At 34.2% G+C, this 22307-nt stretch overlaps 1 protein-coding gene across 2 annotated transcripts in view; it reads right to left on the bottom strand.

Annotated features, from left to right (window-relative positions):
• The window catches only part of SGCZ (sarcoglycan zeta), a 988084-nt gene that overhangs the window by 84452 nt on the left and 881325 nt on the right, over positions 1 to 22307 (bottom strand). For both annotated transcript variants that reach the window (XM_057697937.1, XM_057697938.1), the window contains one exon: positions 18365 to 18452. In XM_057697937.1, the coding sequence (XP_057553920.1) occupies positions 18365 to 18452 (88 nt within the window). The remainder of the gene's footprint in view (positions 1 to 18364; positions 18453 to 22307) is intronic.

The raw sequence follows: 22307 nt of genomic DNA, 5'->3' as shown, positions 1-22307 counted from the left end.
AAAAGAACTTCTTCAAGTTAAAATAAAACCTATACCTAACATTAGAAAGGCAGAATACAGCTGACCCTTGATCAGCTCGGAGTCAGGGGCGACTACCCTCCTCGCAATAAAAAATCCAGGTGTAATTTATAGTCTGCCCTCCTCATTTCCAAGGTTCCTCCTTAACTGAGGTTTTGCCATATCTGTGGTTCCACATCTCGCGGTTCAACCAACCTTGGTCGTGTAGTTCTGTAGTATTTACTACCGAAAAAACATCTGCTTATAAGTGGACCCTCACACTTCAAACCTATGTTGTTCAAGGGTCAAATGTACTTTTCTTCTAAGATCAGTAACCAGGCAAGTATTTTGGCCCTTCCTACTCTTATTCACTGTAGTTCTAAATGTTCTATTCAGCAAAATGAGACAATAAAAAATTGAGGGCTCTAAGAGCACAAGAGAACATTGGGGTGGAACAGTTATGTAGCTTGATGTGGTGGTAGTTAGACAAAGCCACATAAGTGGTAAAATTGCATAGAAATCTATACATACACATACACACACTAATGAGTGCATGTAAAACTGGTGAAGTCTGAATAAACTGTGTATTGTACCAAAGTCCATCTCCTGGCTTTGATATTATATAACATAGTCACACAAGGTAAGGCATTCCTAGAGTTGGGGTGAAAGATGATTGGGATCCTCTCGTACACTTCTATGCAACTTCCAGTATATCTATGATTATTTCAAAATAAAAGTCTGAACAAATAATGTAATTCACTCCACTGGCAGAATGAAAGGGAGAAAAAGTCATGATTATTTTAATAGATGAAGGAAAAGTATTTCAGAACATTTAAATTCCACTATTTTTTTTTAAAAAGGGGCAAAATAGTAAAAGAAAAAAGAAAAAAAAGGGAGCTTCTGTAATATGATTTAAAAAAAAAAGATTCAGCTACTTCCATCATTTAAAGTTGTAAGAAGCAAAAAAAGAAAGACAAATTTTAAAATCTGTATAAGTTATGTTAATTGTTGAGATAGAAACATTCATGAGTATTTGACCAGGGACACTGAGGTCAAAAAACAAACTGGAGTAAAGGATTCATTTGGTCTGTGAAAATTGGAAAAGAAAATTAAATTTCAAGCAGAAACTAAGGAAAGAGACATAAAATAGAGAGGCCAGGAGCCTTAGGGACAAATCTCTTCTATAGACTCAAAATGTAGACAGTGTATCATCAGCATCTTATGTGCATGTGTCATTGTGTGTGTATGTGTGTGTAACACCTGGAAAAGAAGATTTGGTCATCTTCTCGAAAAATGGTAGTTCTAAACTGGCAAAGTGTATGTTGGAAGACAAATTATTAAATACTTTCTCGGCACTTGTCCTATATATACATTTACATGTGATTTTATGATTGATTGATTAAATCTGTAATTCCCATTAGAGGCAACCATTATTATTTTTGCTCATCACTGTATCTCCAGTTCTAGAACAGTGCTGATATGTGGTGGCATTCAATAAATATTTGTTAAAAAATAAAGATATTCAACTAATCCACTGAAATAAAAAACATTACAATAGCTAGCTCAGAGCGGTTTCTACTTAGTAGGCCTCATGCTTTATACACATTGATTAAATTCTCATGACAACAATGTAGATGTAATCCCAACTAGTCTATCCTAGGGTGGATTCCATTCAGAAATGGGCATGGGGACTCAAAACCAGAAGAGTGGGGAAACACATGCCAGCAACAGGAATTCTCCAAGAGACTGAGAAGAATGACGCCTTCATTAAAACTTCATGCGAGATGGTACTTTTGCTGAGGTTTAATTACCTCAGTTTTGTTTATGGACCATTGACCTTCAGAAGAATTTTAACTTTCATGCATGTAAATCAATAAATCTTTTTTATTCTGCAGCTTCTGATGTGGAGTATACTCTGGAAGGCCTTCTCTACAAAAATCAGATAGCTCTTCTAACATTTTTTCATTATTTAAAATTTAAAATAAAACCTTTATGATTAATTTGCTGTTTTATTGTTTAAAGACATAGAGGTTTAACTTTTGCCTCTAAACTGTTAAACAATTATGTCAACCTCATTTTTTAAATAAGTAATTCTGCCTCTCACATCCCTGTTGATTTGGAAGGGTATCTTTATCTTATATCGAATTATTGTAGATACATGGATCTTTCTCAGTTTTATATCCTGTTCTACTGTTCTTGGTATTTCTAATCCCAGACTATATTAGTTATTGTGCTTATAATATTTGATATAATATACATGACATTATATCAAATATATAATGATATAATATTATAAAATAAATAATATAATATTTAAATAAAATTCTCTAGGCTTTTTATTTAAATATATTATTTTGGAAATATTTCATCCTGTTGTAAGTATTTTCATTTGAATTGCTTTATATTGATAAGTTAATTTTGGAGAGAGCTGATCATTTTAATACGTAAAGATGCATACTGTAGAGTTCAGATTGTTCATTAATGTACATATTCAATAAACACCAATGTAAAATGATGCAATTAATAGAAGACATTAAATTCACTATTCATTTTTATGTTCATCTAATATATTTATATCTAGAATAGTAATTTTTTTTCACCAGAAATAATGAGCTGTTGGAATGTCAGAAAACTAAGAGGGAACAAATATAAAACCTTAATGTCCTGTCAATGACTGGTTAAAGGGCCAGATGCTATGGGTAATCTAATTACGCTTATCGCCCAGCAGCAGCCTCATGAATGTCATGACATGTGGAAGCACCTGCCTATACTGATAAATCAAGTGATAACACTTAAGAACCTTCTGATGCTGGAATGAAATGTTACCTTGAGTGATCATCTACACCATTCAATATAAATTAGGATAATTCTGAGTAAAGACTATCTTCTGCCTGTTCTTCCCTTAAGGAACTACTGCTGCTACTACTAATAATGGTAACAGGCAGCACTCCTATCACGCTTAAAATTTGCTAAGATCTTCACTTACATCAACTCACTTATTTATCAAAATAATTCCACAAGACAAGTATTATCATTATGCCCATTTCACAGTTAGAAAACTCAGGCACAGTTTGATCAAATCACACAGCTAGTAAATGGTTGTGTGAGATTTAAACTCATGTAGCCTGGCTCCAGAGTCACTCCCAGGAAACTCTGAACTGATGTTAAACTCCCAGCAGTAGTTGGGTCCCTGAATTCTCCTCACAGGATCAGCTGAAGTCTCAATTGCAGGGCATTAAGGATCAGCTTCTTCCCTTGCCCAGTCCTGTCTTCCTCCTTTCCTCATTCTCTTACAATATGTGTGCCCCCCAAAGCTACTCTTCTGTATAATTTCTGCACCCAGCTGGCTATCTCTGTCTTCAGGAAACCAAACATAGACACATTATATACACCTCCATCTTCTAGACATACTCTACTTGTATCCATTTCAGTTTATCTCTAATTTATATCACAAAGCATATCCGTAATACTACTGTGCCACTCTGAGCTCAAACTTTTAAAGTGATTCTTCATAACAAATAATGTTTTTGGACTTACATTGAAAATGATAAAATTCGAACCCACTCAGTTTTTCAAGTTTAAGCCTAGTTCTTCCATATGCAAACTCTTTCTCCAGACAAACTAGATCGTTATTTGTTACGTGAATACATCCAGAATATATTTACTAAGGGAAGGGAATACCACGGTAGAATAGAACAGAACCAATGGTAATACTGCAATAAGTTTAGTATCCTCCTTGTTGGCAGATAAGACAGCACTGTGTGTGGGGGTGGTTAACTATGGTGGGAGTAAACCTGGTGGCAAATGCACACAAACTATCTCTAGCTTTGCAGGCAAGAAGGATGCAGAATTCATGAGTCAGAAAAGTATTTAAGCTTCCTAATTGTGCCTTCCATGGCTCTGAGTCAAAACTCACCTTCACTATTTACTATATATTATATAACTTTATGCATCTTGAAATATGTCCATAAGCAAAAGCTCAATTATGCGAAAGTAGTATTTCTTTATTTTGATTACTTTGCTTATGTCTGCTACACAGAAAGAAAGTATAATTTGAGATCTATTGATGTTCTGCCATAGAAAAGCTTTTATTATGTTGCCATAAAAATTGTAAAATGACTAGGGGGAAAGAGGCACAATAAAAGAGAAAATGGAAGGAGGCCAGAAAGCCCATTAAAGATCATAATCATTATTAAATTATTTCTAACACAACATGATATTCTTTCCTTGAAACACTTACTGGAATCTCTTTCAAAACTATTTATTCTTGATACTTATACTGTGCCCCTACTACCATATTCCTCCATCTGTTAAATATTCTGCACATAAAGAAAATTCTTTGGTATATTTTGAAAAGGTGTATTTGGTGTTCATTTTTTATGCTCAGCCAGTGACCTCATGAACTTCTACTTGACACTACAGCAGCTTTGCAGTACTTCTTTCTTTTATTTTTTAAATGTATTCTCCTTTGAAACTACTTATTCCTAAGAACCATGAGCTATTCAACAGAGTATGTTTAATTTTCAGTAGTTGACATTGTTTGCATTCATCTTGTTCCCTTTGTTATCAATATCATCTCCACAATATCTATGGTACTCATAGATAATTTCTATTTTCATTGAGCTTTAAGGACATTATTAAGAAGTTGAGGTATCCTATTTAGTGTCCCACTTAAAAAAGTTATGGCTATTATAAATGATAAGTTGATGGGTGAAAAAGAGAAACAGGAGCTGACTTTTGAAGGAAATTTATATCATTAAAGTAAGAAATAATTTGTATCATTAAAGTAAGAAAAAATTTCTATTAATACGGAATATTAGTGTTGAAAAGAGACTTAGCTACCACTGTCTTTTAAAACTAAAAACAGAGACAGATATAGATTATTTGTCAGCTTCTTGAAACTACCCAGTGGGAAAGTCACGCTGAGTCTGAGATCAGCATGAGCATCGGTAGACGTAGCAAGAGTGGCTGGCTTGGTTTCTTGTGACTGAAGAAAAAGAGAGGAAAAGTTAGAGGGGTTTATTTGGCAGTTATCCACATATGTGTGAAAAAGGATCATGTATGTAACCTAGTTAGAGAAAAGATGTAGATGGCATAAAAACAGAACAAGTTTTAGTGATGGTAGTGCCCGCTGGAAATTACTTGCAAATAATTTTAGTAATCTTAAGACTGAAAATGAAATGACACTAACCTCACTTTCAATCTCTAAGGAGGACTCAGTTATTTCAATACAATTAATAAGGATCTTGTCAGCAAATGCCACTTTATTATATACTTTTTGATACCTGAGAAAGAACTGTGGTTAGATTTGTACCACAGACTCTGTCATCAGTTTCCTAAAGTGATTTAACAAGCCCTGTGTGACCTTGTTTACTTGATAGGACAGGCAATCTTTTCCTGAGTGGCTGTATCATCTTGCATTTCCAGCAGCAGAGTGTATGAGTTCCAGGAGCTCATGCACTTGCTACTCTCAGTATCTTTTATTTCAGTAATTGTGATTATTATGGTTTATGATTCCTCAGAGCTTTTAATGTGAAAATATGTATGATTAATAGGAAATAGGTATGTTTAATGTCTCAGTGTACAATATTGAAGGCTTTATGCCCCAGATATATTTAACCACACTTCTCCAGTGTGGCTTAGGTTGTGGATAAATTTACTGATTCTGTTAAAAGTAGTTCACAAACTGGATGAGGAGCGACCCTGCAGGTGAGGAGAGGAAGGAGAGCCAATCAGGTAGACTCAAGAAGACAGAGATATGGGGAAAGGAAGCTTATTCTTTTAGAATCACCTGCCCCACAATGCACACCCCCTCCAAAAAAAAAAAAACAACACTTCCGTGACTGGTCTGTGAATTATTTTCAGTAATCTTTGCAGAATGATAAAGAATGGCAAAAACAATGTAAAAGTAGAAGTAAGAGATTTTGTCCTAAATATCGTGACATGAGAGGTGAGTTCCAAAGTCTGAGTTGTTAACATGCTTTAATTCTGTGGAGGGGGCAGGGTGGGTAAAGGAGGACGGAATACTAACCATACTTTAGACTGATGTGTTTCTGAGCATTTAGAAAACAAAGCAACAGGCAAATGACCTCAGAATGGAAGATTCAAAACAAGCCATGCCAAAATCATTACATGAAGGGAATGTACAGGAGCAGATATTACTGATTTCAGGCAAATACAAGGCAAAATTTCTAAAAATAATATTGTTGGAAAAGATTGCAAGTGAATTCAAAGCTGATTAAATACTTTAACCAATGAATGCAGATTAAGGAATTGATAGTAATCTTAAAATAGTTTTAAGAAATTTTGGAAATGCTGTTTCCTCATTATGAGAAGTGTACTATCAAAAGTCCAATAAAACTTGGAAACAGAAGAATGGTTCTGGTTTATTTTTTCCCCTATTCCTATTCTTAATTTTCTGTTCCCATCATGCTTTATTTTTCTGATGTATGCATAAAAATAGATACATAATCCAAAATGAATCTTAAGCTAAAAAAGCTAATGTAGTTAACAGACCTATAACACCATAAACAATGGCCCCTGATGGTTTATCTACCTCTATCCCATGACCTGGCACTTAGTATTGTTCTTCAGTCATCTAAGGTCCCTAATACTGAAGTAAATAATCTTCTGTGTACACATGGACCCCTAAATTTTATTTAGCTTCCTACCACCAGATGTTTTCTGATAATTAGTTTCATAACCTTACTTTGTGAACAGTATGCCCCATTAACCAAATTTCCAAAGACAAGTTTCTTATTAAGGCCAACACAAAACTGCATGTTCCATAAGTCAATTATACATGAAACAAATACACCTGCAGTTCTGAGGTCCCAAAAATGGAGCCTCATTAAAAAGAAAGCTTGGCTCAGTGTATAAACTATAGACTCAATTTCAGGTAAGTAATATAGCTATAATGCTAATGAAATATCTAAAATATGAAGGCAGAAACCACTCTTTAGCTACTTTGTTTATTCTACTTTTATCCTTTAATGAGCTCTCTAACATATCATTTTAAAAATTTCATCACAACTTCTTAATATTAAAATTGAAACACTGAGCTGCAGTCACAGCATATTTTGAATAACTTCATATAATCATAGACTAAATAAAATGGTTATCCAGCTCTTCAGTGCTTTCCTCAATATTACAGAGTTAGAAACACTTAACAAGTTATTACATTATATATTTGTTCAAAAAATATCTATAGTATCTCCTTTTATCCTTATATAAGGAGATGGACTGGCATGGGAGTGCTAAGATGGAGGAGTGTGCCACTTTTACACCATTAACGTTAATAGATTTACCACATTCCATCTTATCCTCTCACTCTCATTACTAAATACTTAAGACTAGATTTATTTCTTTGACAGCTAAGGGCATTACTACCAAAGACTACATTTTGAAATATATTTTGCCTGGAAAGGGAGAAAGTTCAAAGACACTATCCTGTCAATCAAAACATTGCTATCCACTGACGATTCTACCAGATGAACTACCCATGGTTCTGAGAAGTAGAGGCCAACACCTTGCAGGGCTGGTCTTAGAATCATAACACAGGGCACTGTTAAGTGGAGTTGGCCTAGCAGACTTCCAATGATTGGCCCCAGACAAAGGCAGTGAGCACCTGGAAGAGAAGGAGGACAGAGGCCAGCCTAGGCTGGACATGACTAGCCAAACCATTCATTTCAGAAAATGGTCTAGGTCCTCCAGGAAGAAACATTCTGATATGCCTTGATTCTGCGCTTCTAAATATACACATACTTGAGAATTAAATTAAATACGTCAGACAATGCATTTTTTTATTTTTAAGGTAACAGCAAGCCGTAAATTGAAAAGGTAGTGTAATGATTCAGGATGTTAACACATGATACAAAATACTGTGATATGATGTTTCAAAACATGTACAGTATTGTCTTTCCTTCACACATTATAATTCTCTTTATATCTGAGTTATACCAATTTAGGGTCCTAATTTCTAAGAATGCCATTTTTTTCTAATATCATAGGCATCTATTTTCCCAAACTGATTAATTAATATTTAATTAATGTTAGTTTACTATCAATGAATGAATATTAATAATGAACTAAAAAATCAACAACATATTTAATCATTTAAAATGTATGTGTAACATTAATCCTAAGAGTTTTGTTGATCCACTCTTCAAGATTTGCACAACCTATTTTACATAAAATATTCAACCTTATTAAGTTGTCCCAGACTATTACAGCATTCTGTAAGTTAAAAAGATAATGAGTCAATGACAAAAAACATAAATTTGGTACGTGAGAATAATCTGTAACCTTCTACTTTTTATATGTCCTACACCATCTGCAGTCAATTAAGCGATTCCCAGGTGTTCATAGTAATTGCATTAATGCAAGATTACATGTCACTTTAGGGGTCTTAAAATATTTATTATAAAACCCTCATCTACATTTTTCTCCATTCATTTAGGGACAAAACATGCTGATGTTTAGTACTGACAAAAATAAGCTGATTGCACTTGCTGAATTATTTTGTGGGTTAGCTTTCATTAAAAAAACTTTTTTATAAGCCAAAATTTGATGGAAGAATAAAAACAACACGCTGATTTAGTTGTGCTTATTTACATTCTTCATTTTAAATGAAAAATATGTACTTATAATTTAGGGCTAAGATGTCACTGATGAAATCAGATGTCATTTTTGTCAGGAGTGTGGGATATAGGGATTTAGTGGACTGGAGGATTTATCAACTACTTTCCTTCTCCAAAGGTCAAAAGGTAATTTTTCACTTTTAGAGTTGGAACAGGAAAAAACCATGAAGACAATCTCATATAATATTCATTTTATATATAAGGAAAATAAAACCCAGAGGTGTGGTCAAGTATACAGATGATTTACAGGTAGATATAATAAAATTCACAATTACTAACATACACATAATGCCTGCTATGCTCTAGGAAGTGTTCCAAGCACTTCACATATATTCACTTATTTGATTCTCACATCTTACTGTATAAGATGAGTACTTGCATCCTCCCCATGGAAGCCTGGAGAGGATGCCCTGAGTAACTTGCATAAGGTCACAGAGTTGGAAGTGACACATCTAGGATTCAGCTGGCTCCTGAATCTACATTACTAACTATAAAAATACAACTTCTTCCTAAAACTAGTTTCTGAGAAAGTTATGATTTCTAGGTGAACATACCCTTCTGCAACAATTTGATATATTATATAATTCATATGCTTATCTTCATAATAGTATTCGTGAAAATCCATATATTTCTAGATTTTAAAGATAATTTTCATTGAACTTATGCTCTGATTTTTTTGATTTCCTAAAACATCTCTTAGTAATTAGTCACAATAAAATGCCTTTCTAGCAAGCATGTTGTGTGTCTGATACTGTGAAATCTTTGGATACATAGATTCACTTAAGTTTGTGGAACGTTAAAAAATGTTCAGTGGTTTCAACAATCTAACACACATTAGTGTATATGGAATTCTTAACAGTAACTGTTTCCTTAAAATTATGTGATTTTTCTCACCGCTTGCATTACTGAGTTTTTATTTTGTCATGGTAGATGGCTAGCAAAAACTTTTGGAAAAGCTTCAAGACAAATTAGCTTATAGCATATCACATGAAATAACATGTTGGTATGTCAACCAAGCTTTCTGTGTGCAGTAGTAGACTCAGAAATGCTTCTTTAAAGTTGTACTGGCTTTGCTTTCCAGTACTTTCCTTATATCAGTTCTGTGGGGAGGCTTATGTATGTGTGTGTGCGTGTGTGTGTCTGTCTGTCTGTCTGTCTGTCTGCCTGTCTGCCTGTCTGTCTGTCTTGGATGTTGAGGTATGTATTTAGGTTGACAGAGGCATCAACACAGTTAAGAGACTTAGGGTTTTCAGTTTTTACTAAAGGATGTCAACTTTATCATCGATTCGCTTTATTTCTGAAATGAAAAGGTCCAGTAACAATCACTAACCATTTGGGCTCTCACTTCATCTGACCAATAAACCTGGATAAAAGTATATGTCATTTAAGGAATAATTAAAAGACACACATATGATCTCTTGCAGATAAGTCTAGATTCTCATTCTGAATTAAGTTGAACCAGTAAACATGTTTTATTTCTTGCCCCCCTACAATGATTTTATCTAATTCCATTTTGCTGTTGTGTTCTCAGAATTCTTTAAAGCATTCTGCCAGAGTATTAGCAGACTCAATGCTTCTTTTGATATAGAGTCACTAAAAACAGTCTACACTGTATCATCTCGTTTTATTTCTATTAAACAATGTGTATCTTTCGTTCAGTGTATGTGAGGAAAAATACATGGTTTCTCATAAGAAGCTTATATGTTTTCTCCTTAAATATAGTGGGATCATGTCATTAGTCACATTTCCCTTTACACCTTTACTACAGGGAATGTCAGTGTAGTTTAATCACTTGACAGGATACAGATAGTTTTCCTACGGATAAACAATGTACTAATTTTAATGTAATTTTTTATGTTAGTCCATTTTTACTTATCTCCTTATAAACTTAATGTCTCAAAACTGATTATTTCATCCTATAGACTGTATTATTTGTGTATATTGACTCAAAATGGTAAGAAAACAAATCAAAGAAAAATATTTTCCCTACAGAATCCTAATGTGTAAGTTTGTTTATCAAGCTCATCTTCTCTAGACATAAATAAAACAAATTTGATTTTTAAGTATGTAGCTGATTGACAGCCCCTGGAAAAGGCAAAGTGCTGGTACTGACACCTCTATTCAGGCACATAGGCTGCTTCTATGTCGCACTCCCTGACCGGCTTCCTCATAAATCTCCTTAAGGCCATGAAGGCAAGCACCTTCAGAAGAAATCACAGAATCGACCCTGCTGCAGAGGCTGTCTGTAACTGTTTTCATTACTATATGGTGTTTAAGCCTCAAAATTTGAAATACAAAGAAAACTAGCACTAAATGTAAATATATTGTTTAATTTCTTGCAGATGACATTCTTTCTTATTATCATATAGTCAGACTTGCTTAAGACAACCATGACTCTGAGCATTGAAGAAGTATGGAAGAAAGAAAAAATGAAGTGTTATAGATTGTAATTAAGGTTTCTATATAATTTGTTTATCTTATGGCACTGATTTTTGATAAATGGAATTAAGAATATCAAAGATGAGTAAATGATAGCTAGCAGTTCCTAGGAGTTAATTGATTCTCCTAAATGTATTGAACATTAAACAAGGAGAATTATGATGACATATGAGATTCCATTTGAAGCATAAGATTGTGATTTTAAGCACATTTTAAAAGTAAAATTTTAGAACAGTGTTATTACAATTATTTAATACATAATTAGTCTTAATGCTTTACTGGGATAAATGATAGACATGGCATCGTGAAACATCATATTTATGACACAGGACCACAGAACTGCCATTCCGGGTTTTTCAAACATCATTGTCTGTGACTGAAATTTAAATGAGGGAGGCTATGCAACAAAAATAATTAAAAACAAAAATTAGCTCTACCCATTACTATCATTCCTTGTTCAACTGTTCAGTTTATCCTCCTTTTACTTTTATCCTCCACCTACAGACTTGTGATAAAAGGTATGAGAAGGAAAAAAAAAAAACCATTACTTTTTAGCCATTTCTTTACCAAAGACAAACAATATTTTGTAATGTAAGAAAAAGCAACATATAGTTTAATACCTTAATAAAATTGGCTGAGAGTTATTGAAAAAGCAATCATTTTGCTGAAATCAACATTTATATTGTTTAAACTACTCATAAAAGTAGTATAAATATTTTCCATTATAGATCAATGTAATGTTATTGGTAAATAAAAGATAACTAATTATCCCCACCATACTGTGGGAAAGGTTATTACATTTTTAGCAAATCTAATTACTACAGCATTATCACTATTATAGTATTATAAACAATGTCTATACCAAAACTACATGACAATATATCATCTGTATTGCCCTAATGAAATGATTTTTATTCTATATATCACATTGTAGCAGTTTCTTAAGTGACTATGATAAGCTTCACAATAATGATGCATAATTCACATATTTTATCTACATTATTTGATGGAAATGTCCTGAAAAATATGATATCATGCTATCATCAGTATGAACACACAACACTTAAAATCACACACTCTTTTTGTCACTTACATAAAAAAAGGAATGTCCCGCTAACATAGTAATTACAGATTGAAGAATAGAAAATCTGACCTGGAGAATGATTTTGAGAACTAAGTTCTTGTTTTTCTTCAAGGAATGAACTCCTGGGATCCTGTGCTTTCTTTAACCACTTCCCCCAAACAATCTAATACCTTTCTTCAGCTTTATTCTAAGAAGAGAAATTTGTAGGAAGAAATCTTGAGTTCAATGATATTCTCCTGTGTTATGAAGGTCATAAAAAATTAGAGTCTTAAACTTTATGGGGAGACTCTGATATTATCAGAAATTTATGTAAAGCCTGGAACTTTAAGCACACAAAAATATTTGCCATTTTTAAAATTTACCCACATTCTAAAAATGTTTAGTTTTAGTTTTATGTCTCAGCTAGCATATACATAAATATTTTCTTTGCATTTATTGGATTACAAATAATCTGTTTTCTTATCCTTAGAGTGAGTCTGGGTTAGAATTAACACACCAGGTCTGCCTAGGCCTTCGAATACACATATCCCTGAGAATTGGAGCAGTAGGAAGGTAGGCTGTAAACAAAAACAGAAGGGCAGGGTACAAGGGGAGAGGATTTTCTCTTGGCTGAACAATCTTATATGTAATTTCAAGAAAAATGGTACAAGTAGCTACTGATAAAGGAAATTTCCTTTTCTCATTTACAATGGAAATAAATGTGGAAAAATACTCAAAGTCTGCCACGTTGGTAGAATTGACTATACTAATCAATCACTAAAAGGCATTGATGGATTTAGGGTAGAAATTAGAATTATTTTACCTAGAGAATGAAGAACAACTGAATTTATTTTCCATAAATATTAGTTTATTTTGTGGTAGTATATCTTTTAAATACTGCAAAGTAATGTCATGTCAATATTATAATCAAGACCATGCTCCTAAACAAAAACTGAAAGAATGAAAAAAAGGAAATAGGAAAAGAGGCTTAAAACAGTTACTTTGGAACTTCCCTGGTGGCACAGTGGTTTAGAATGCACCTGCTGGAGATAGGATTAAGATGGCAGAGTAGGAGGATGTGCGCTCACTCCCTCTTGCAAGAGCACCAGAATTACAACTAACTACTGACCAATCATCGACAGAAAGACACTGGAACTCACCACAAGACACCCCACATCCAGAGACAAAGGAGAAGCCTCAATGAGATGGTAGGAGGGGCGCAATCGCGTTAAAATCAAATCCCATAAATGCTGGGTGGGTGACTCACAGAATGGAGAACAGTTATACCACAGAAGTCCACCCACTAAAGTGAGGGTTCTGAGCCCCACGTCAGGCTTCCCAACCTGGGAGTCCAGCAACGGGAGGAGGAATCCCCAGAGAATCAGACTTTGAAAGCCAGTGGGATTTGACTGCAGGACCTCCACAGGACTGGGGGAAACAGAGACTCCACTCCTGGAGGGCACACAAAAAACTGTGCTCACCAGGACCCAGGGGGAAGGAGCAGTGACCCCATAGGAGACTGAACCAGACCTACCTGCTGGTGTTGGAGGGTTGCCTGCAGAGGTGGGGGGGGGTAGCTGTGGCTCACCGAGGAGGCAGGGGCACTGGCAGCAGGGGTTTGGGGAAGTACTTATTGGTGTGAGCCCTCCCAGAGTCTGCCATTAGCCCCACCAAAGAGCCTGTGGGCTTCAGCACTAGGTGGCCTCAGGCCAAACAACCAACAAGATGTGACCACAGCCCCACCCATTAGCAGACAAGCAGATTAAAGTTTTACTGAGCTCTGCCCACCAAATCAGATTAAAGCTTTACTGAGCTCCACCCACCAGGCCCTACCCACCATCAGTCCCTCACATCAGGAAGCACACAGGAGGCTCCTAGATAGCTTCCTCCACAAGAGGGCAGACAGCAGTATCAAGCAGTATCAGCAGTATTTCATCTTGTGGAACTGAAAACCACAGCCACAGAAAGATAGAGAAAATGAAAAAGCAGAGGACTTTGTACCAGATGAAGGGACAGGATAAAACCCCAGAAAAACAACTCAATGAAGAGGAGATAGGCACCCTTACAGAAAAAGATTGCAGAATAATGATAGTGAAGATGATCCAGCACTTTGAAAAAAGACTGGATGCAAAGATCGAAAAGTTTACCAAAGACCTAGAAGAATTAAAGAGCAAACAAACAGAGATATGCAACACAATAATGGAAATGAAAAATACACTAGAAGGAACCAGTAGCAGATTAACGGAGGCAGAAGGGCGAATAAGTGACCTGAAAGACAGAATGGTGATCATCACTGATGCAGAAAAGAATAAAGAAAAAAGAATGAAAAGAACTGAAGACAGCCTAAGAGACCTCTGGGACAATGTTAAATGCACCAACATTTGCATTATAGGGGTCCCAGAAGGAGATGAGAGAGAGAAAGGACCTGAGAAAATATTGGAAGAGATTATAATTGAAAACTTCCCTAATATGGAAAAGGAAATAGCTACCCAAGTGCAGGAAGCACAGAGAGTCCCAGGCAGGATAAATCCAAGGAGAAACATGCCAAGACATATATTAGTCAAGTTGACAAAAATTAAAGACAGAGAAATGTTATTAAAAGCAACAAGGGAAAAACAACAAATAACATACAAGGGAACTCCCATAAGGTTAACAGCTGATTTCTCAGCAGAAACTCTGCAAGCCAGAAGGTAGTGGCATGATATATTTCAAGTGATGACAGGGAAGAAACTACAACCAAGAATACTCTACCCAGAAAGGATCTCATTCAGATTTGATGGAGAAATCCAAAGCTTTACAGACAAGCAACAGCTAAGAGAATTCAGCACCACCAAACCAGCCCTACAACAAATGCTAAAGGAACTTCTCTAAGCAGGAAACATAAGAGAAGAAAAGGACCTACAAAAATAAAAACAAAACAATTAAGAACATGGTAATAGGAACATACATATTGATAATTACCTTGAATGTAAATGGACTAAATGCACCAACCAGAAGACACAGACTGGCTGAATGGATACAAAAGCAAGACCCATATATATGCTGTCTACAAGAGACCCACTTCAGACCTAGGGACACATACAGACGGAAAGTGAGGGGATGGAAAAAGATATTCCATGCAAATGGAAATCAAAAGAAAGCTGGAGTAGAGATACTCATATCAGATCAAATAGACTTTAAAATAAAAAACGTTCCAAGAGACAAGAAAGGACATTACATAAAGATCAAGGGATCCATCCAAGAAGAGGAGATAACAATTATAAATATATATGCACCCAATATAGGAGCACCTCAATACATAAGGCAAATGCTAACAACTATGAAAGAGGAAATGCAAGGCAGAAATAGAGACACAGGTGTAGAGAACAAACACATGGACACCAAGTATGGAAAGCGGGGAGGGTTGGGGGGGAATGAATTGGGAGATTGGGACACCAAATTGTACACTCTAAATATATACTGTTTATTGTCTGTTAAAAAAAAAAAGAAAAAAAGAAAAAAAAAATGTGCCTGCCAATACAGGAGACAAGCATTCGATCTTTGGTCCCAGAAGATCTCACACGCTACAGAGCAAAGCCCATGCACCACAACTACTGAGCCTGCGCTCTAGAGCCCATGAGCCACAACTACTAAGCCTGCGTGCCACAACTACTGAAACCCGCATGCCCTGAGCCCGAGCTTGGCAACAAGCAATGCCATCGCAGTGAGAAGCCCATGTACCACAACAAATAATAGCCCCCACTTGCGGCAGCAAGAGAAAGCCCACATAGTGACAAAGACCCAATGCAGCCAAATAAATAAATTAAAAAAAAAAAACCAGTTACTTTATGTCAATATAATTAAAAATGAATACTGATTGAATACATTGCTTCCATTCATCCTTTTATCTCTTCAAATTCTACCTAAAGATAATTTTATCATGACAGGATTAAAACATTACCCACACATCAGGCACACTTTCTGTGACGTGTTCTGTAGCATATTTTTGTAACTGTATTATAATCCAACATGCATTCCTCAACTACTATCCCATAGACACATTGGATAGAAAAGTATCACGAGCTCTTTCACATGATAGCAATGTATTTGTAACTTCAGTGATGCCAAAGATTACAATCACCATCATCGAAAAAATAACAGGTTCAAAATATAATTGCCTAACATTTGCAGACACTAAAATTGCCCCAGTTCTTATATATGATTTAGAATAAATGTCCTTATCTCTATTTTAGTTATGAGAAACTTTCTGCAAGAGATAATTATTTTTTGACGTTCCACATGGTGTAACTCCAAATGTGAATGCATTAGGCCCACCCCACTCCCCTCTGTCTACTTCTTCCTTTGTTCTCTGTATGTTTACCGAAAAATAGAAAGCAGTGAAAAGATGGAGGTCACCAACAGTACACCCAGAAGCCCAGGATATTAAGCAGTTTTCAGTTTAAGCCTCACTGGAATAAGTGTGTTTCCACCCACAGAAATAAGCTGCTGCATCATCAATTTATTAATTTGCTTCATTTAAAACTAAACTTAGTCTTTCTCCCTAACCCACCACCCTTTTTCTTTCTCTTTATTCTCTCTCTTTTCCCTCAACTGGCAAATATTGATTCTGCATTAAAATCAACTTAGAACAGCGGTTGAAAACACAAGCATAATACAACTATTCTTTATATTTCCTGCAGGAAAGCAGGCAGCAAGATGTAAACTGGTATTTGATTATCCTTCTTATAATCAAACAGCCACTTTGCTCTATAGGTAGTAAATAGTTATGTAGTGATTGTATTTGACAGTCAACATTGGTATATGGTCTTTGTGTGTTTACTTTATAGGTTGGCATTTCCACTATGGACTTTAAAAAAAAAATTAAGAAAAGAATGCAAAATAAAGTTCTACCTAGCTAAAGCGCTCCGAGGATTAAAAAATTATGCTATGGAAAATATGCCCAGTTTAGGCCTGTTTGCAGTTCCAACATAGCAATAGTAAACTGGCATGGACATTTTAATTATGTGCCTGGTGCTTCTGAATCAGTTCTGTGTCCACAGACATATTTCTTCGCTCTAATTTTTAAACCATTTGCCTATAGCTCCCCTTTGTAATTGATATCATGTCACAAAATGCTACCAAATTATAGCAATTGATAAATATCTACTGACCAACTTTCATAATGTAAAGAAAATGGAAAATAAAATTTAATAATTATAAATAAAATGCAATTATATATTTTTGAAATACATATATACCACAATGTAAATTTCACTTTTGGCTTCATTAAAGTGAATAACATATCAAAAAGTGTTTCATAAAACCTAGAAATAAGTGGACAGAATCAAGTTTATGTTTATAAATTTACATTTCATATGTCATATTCTTGTGTAATTTAATTAGAAATATTGAAAACATACATTTGCATTAAATGAATATTAATTTCTCATCAAAATAAGGATAACTCAGTCCTCAAGATTGCAATTTACTCTTTATAAAATACTACTATATACACGCACAATATCCGTAAGTATTAGGTAATTTTCCCACAGAAAAATATAGTATTTTAACAATATTTTAGCAATTACGCACAAATCAAGTCTTTGTATTATTTTACATAATTACAACTGACTTTTAATTTCATTTTTTTCTTATAAAAATTAAGTCAAATGATAATGCCATGTAATGATCTCTAAATTAATTTTTTGACAATATGCGAAAACGTTGGTAGTATTTTATCATAAACTGATATTTACAACTTTTAAAGCCTAAAAACCTTAAGATATATATAACTTCAACATCCAATTTATAAGTAATTGATCAATGTTAAGATTTTTACATTCAATTATGTCATTTCTAACTTATATAAGCAGATAATAATATTTATTAGTAAATTGTTTAGAACAAAGGATACATAGATGTTACATCTCAAGTTTGTTTAAGCCTATTTACTGTAATTTAACATATACTAGGGAGATATTTGTTAGGAAAATGGTGCATTTCATAATTCAAGAGCAATAACAGCAAAATTCATATAATTCAGTCTCACAATAACACACTGACAAGAGTAAAAATGACCATAACTAGCCCATGACAAATCAAATCATGTGCAAGCTAACTGGGCTGTAATGGGATGTCTAGATATATATTAGAGAAATGATAAACTTTTGCTTTTCCCAATTTAAACAACCACAGAATTTTAAATGGAGTAAGATGGTATGAGCAATCTTTACCCCAAAGCACTCACCTACTGTCAGCTGTCCAGTTAACTGCCCCATGTGATTTCTTGCATTCACTGTTACATTCCTGTCAGACTGTAAGACCAGTGGACTATCCTGGGAAACATGTATAAAATAAAGAAATCAAATAAAAAATAGAAATATAGTCAAGATTTGATATAACAAATTATAGTGCACTTGTTTGGGTAATATCAAAATTCTATTTCTCTGTTTTCTATTAGGCAGTTATTGTAACATCCCAAACACTGGTTGAACAATATAAAAAATATGGGTGCCTCATGATAACTATCAGACATAATAGTAATGTTTCCATTTTGGTAAATAGAAACTAACAACTGGATGCAAACATTTCCTGATTATTGTATGTCACAGCTTTGTAACCTCTCTCCTTGTCCCCCTCCCAATGGCACAGATGCCTGCCTTTGGAGATATTTTAGACTCTACACAAATGGGGAAGTCACTTTTTAAGCTGAGCTTGCAACTTTTAGATCTCAGCTTCATTGTTACCTCGTTGAAAGTGCGTCCCCTGATCACTGTAACTACAGATTCATTCAATCCCCAAACTTCCAATCTCCATTTATTTTGTTCAAAGCACTTATCTCAACACAAATTTATTTTGCTAATGTGTAAGTTTATTTGTTTTTTATTTGTTTCTGTCATAAGAGGAAATGTCATGGGACAGGGACCATGGCAGTCACGTGTACAATTTTATTCTCACAAGTTAGCATACTGCTGAAGGAAAGCATTTACTAAGTGTTTATTGAATGGACAAATAAGTTGTCATAATAAAATTGATATTACTTTACGTATCCAGCTCATGAAGAAATGCTTTGTAAATCAGGATGGTTTAAGAAAGGAGGTATATAGAATAAAAAAGTATAAGATAACATATATTTTACTGTAAATAATCTTGGTTAGATGTTTACTTTTATTGCTGATTTAACACTTAACAGTAAAATAACTTTTTGAAGGACAATATCACTACCTTAGGAACCTACATATTAGGCTATTGCCAGCACCTGCCTCAGACAAGTAACTTACAACTGGCTACATTCTCATTTTTATGATCTAGAACAAACATGGTGATCATTTACAAACTGTCCATCGATTCATTCCAGAAAAGTATTTTAAGAATAACGAATATATTGAGTGCTCACTCTGTACGATGTACAGGCTTGGGACATTTCAGGGATCAACATATAAAACAACACCTGTCCTTATGGAGCTCGTAATCTAGATATTGAAATTCTATGAAAATCTCTCCCAATAACATCCTCAACATGTAAGTGGTTTGTCACTTCTATCTCAATGTAAATACCAAGTGCTTTCATACATGTGCCATATAAAAACTCTTTCGAAAAAAGAATCTGAAATTTGTGATTTGGATATATATAATGAAGACTTCATAGTTTTTTTTTTCCTAAAGCTGTTTTTGCCCCTTCTGACTAGATGCAAAGCACTGAGCAAAGATACACACACACACACACACTCACACAAATTTTCCTTTAAAAGTGGGTTTTGCTAGTATGTCTAAACTAAGGCTTCATTTTTTAAAGTAACTTTCTACATTTTCAAGAATAGATTTATTCTCCAAAGTGAGAAATAGTTGTACAAAACAACGCTATTTTCATTCTGTCTCATCACAACTCATTTATTTTTGCCTCAAAAGTATTATATCCACAGTTAAAAAAATCTAGTCCTGTTTGCATAGGTATTTCTATGCTGCAGACATTCATTTTTGAAAATATATGAAGTATATTTAATTAATTCCATCATTCCTTTCAAAGGATATATTCAAATTCTGTTTACAATATAGATTGTGGAGTAAGGACTATTTGCAAAAAATTACAGTACATCCAGCAAGGACACTTACTGCACAAAGAGGATGGCTCATTAAAGCACAAACATTTTATTTTAAGTTGGCAAAATTAAATACATGTTGCCCATGTATTTAAAAAAGGAGCTTTGAACTAAATAAAATTAATCTGAATGTAAGAAAGAGCAGAAGCCTATAAAGCACCTTGTGGTTCAAAACATTGTAAAAATATTTTGGTTGAATTTTCATTCATATATTTCAATATTTTTAGGATATAACATATATGACTTTAGATTTTTAAAAATTGATGACATTATGCTCTTATTTGAATTATTAAACAAATTTCTGTGAACTGTAGCATAAAAAAGCATAACTATTAGAATATACAATACAAGGACTATGTAAGCATATTAAAATAAGTATCACTTTATTAAATATTTTAAGATGAGAGAAAAGTCCATTTTAAAAAGTCAATAAGTATTTAATTTGATTTCCTAAAGCAAGAGATTTGGGTTATAATTGAAAGTTTAATCATTATGTCTCTTTGTTTACAACATATCAGTCGTCTTTCTCTTACTCTAACCATAGAGATCCTATTGAGGTTCTAACCCTGACATTCTTTCCTTTCCACTACATGATTCCACCAAATTTCTCCTCAATTAAAATTTTATACCTAGATTAAAATTTTACTATGATAAAAACGGCAATCTTTTTACTGACTAAAGCTATAAATATATACTATCAGAGGTTACAGACAATTCTCCACACAGTATTCAGGTGCACGTCAGTATATTATGTTATACTGGTTTATTAAAATGTGATCATGTGAACTGAATCAAAATCGAATAACTGTATTCAGTAAACAAAAGGCAGTGCATCATTTTCATGGACAAATCACACTATCGTTTCTGCATTATATTGATATATCACCCTGATGACACCTTTGGGGATTAGAACCATGTCTTATGCATTGTAGGTCCACAGCATGACCTTTTATACAATATACACTTGTTATATTACTTATAGAATAATTAAAATATACATATGTGATAAAAATATATATGACTAATAACAACTCTTTCAATCAATCCTAAACAATTTATAAATCTTATCACAAACACATTCTTAGATGAAAATCAGTAGCAAGAAATGACTTCTTACCAAGAAATTGACATTTAAGAAGGTTTCATATCTTCTTGCTTGTGTTCATTTCTCCAAAGGTCTCCTTATAAGAAAATAACTTCTCCTAATAAATCACTGGTTTTCACCCTTTTTCAAAATGTTCCCTCTTCATGTTTCTTTATAATTCTGTGCTCCAAAACTTTGAAAGCTAGGGTGTAGTTTCAGATATTAAAATAAACATAGCAATACTCCTTATAATTTATTCTTGCTGAGAACATGAAGGGGAGAAAGTTATCTGGTAGTATTAACTCTCAAATAGAGATAAGAAATACAAGTCTATAAGGGTAAGTAGGTACTATATTATTCTACATGACATATTAGTATACATATCTCTTTTGGAGGAAGAAAAAAATTCTTCCTTGAATTCAAATATTTTTCCTCCAAAACCAAGAAAATCTCCCATAGCAGGTATTTCATAGTTCTCTGGAGCTGACCTGCATCCTTCTGTGACTCTAGGAAATATATTTGCCTTCTTATGTTTCTCCTGAGACAAAGCAGGTAGGCAATCCAGCCAGAAAGGCAATGATACAATGAAGCGGGCCTGAGAGCCCTCTCTTAGGATTCTTTTAAGCCCACATTCTTTATGCCAAGGGCCTGCTTGTCACCTTGCTAATGGTTATAGAAAAATAACGCATTGTATCCTCATTTCAATGCTTCTGCGATAGGCTATGCAAGTGAGTAAGGGGAAAAAGTGATTATTTCCTTCTTATTTGTACTGTGTTCACCTTTGTTTATCATAAATATTTACTAAGGGCCTATGATGTGTCCAGCTCTTTGCTGGGTATAAAACAGAAACAGGGTAGGTAAACTTTCTTCTCTTATGGAGTTCATTATCTACTAATAAGCCAGACAAAAAATAAGACAGGTAAATTTAAAAAGAGAGAGAGAGAGAGAAAGAGAGAGAGAGAGAATGTTACTAGTAACAAGCTGCTGCTGTGATAGAGACCTCTCTA

The sequence above is a fragment of the Hippopotamus amphibius genome, chromosome 10 (assembly GCF_030028045.1).
Source record: "Hippopotamus amphibius kiboko isolate mHipAmp2 chromosome 10, mHipAmp2.hap2, whole genome shotgun sequence".
Classification (NCBI taxonomy): Eukaryota; Metazoa; Chordata; class Mammalia; order Artiodactyla; family Hippopotamidae; genus Hippopotamus; species Hippopotamus amphibius.
This window is presented reverse-complemented; position numbering and strand designations above follow the sequence as displayed.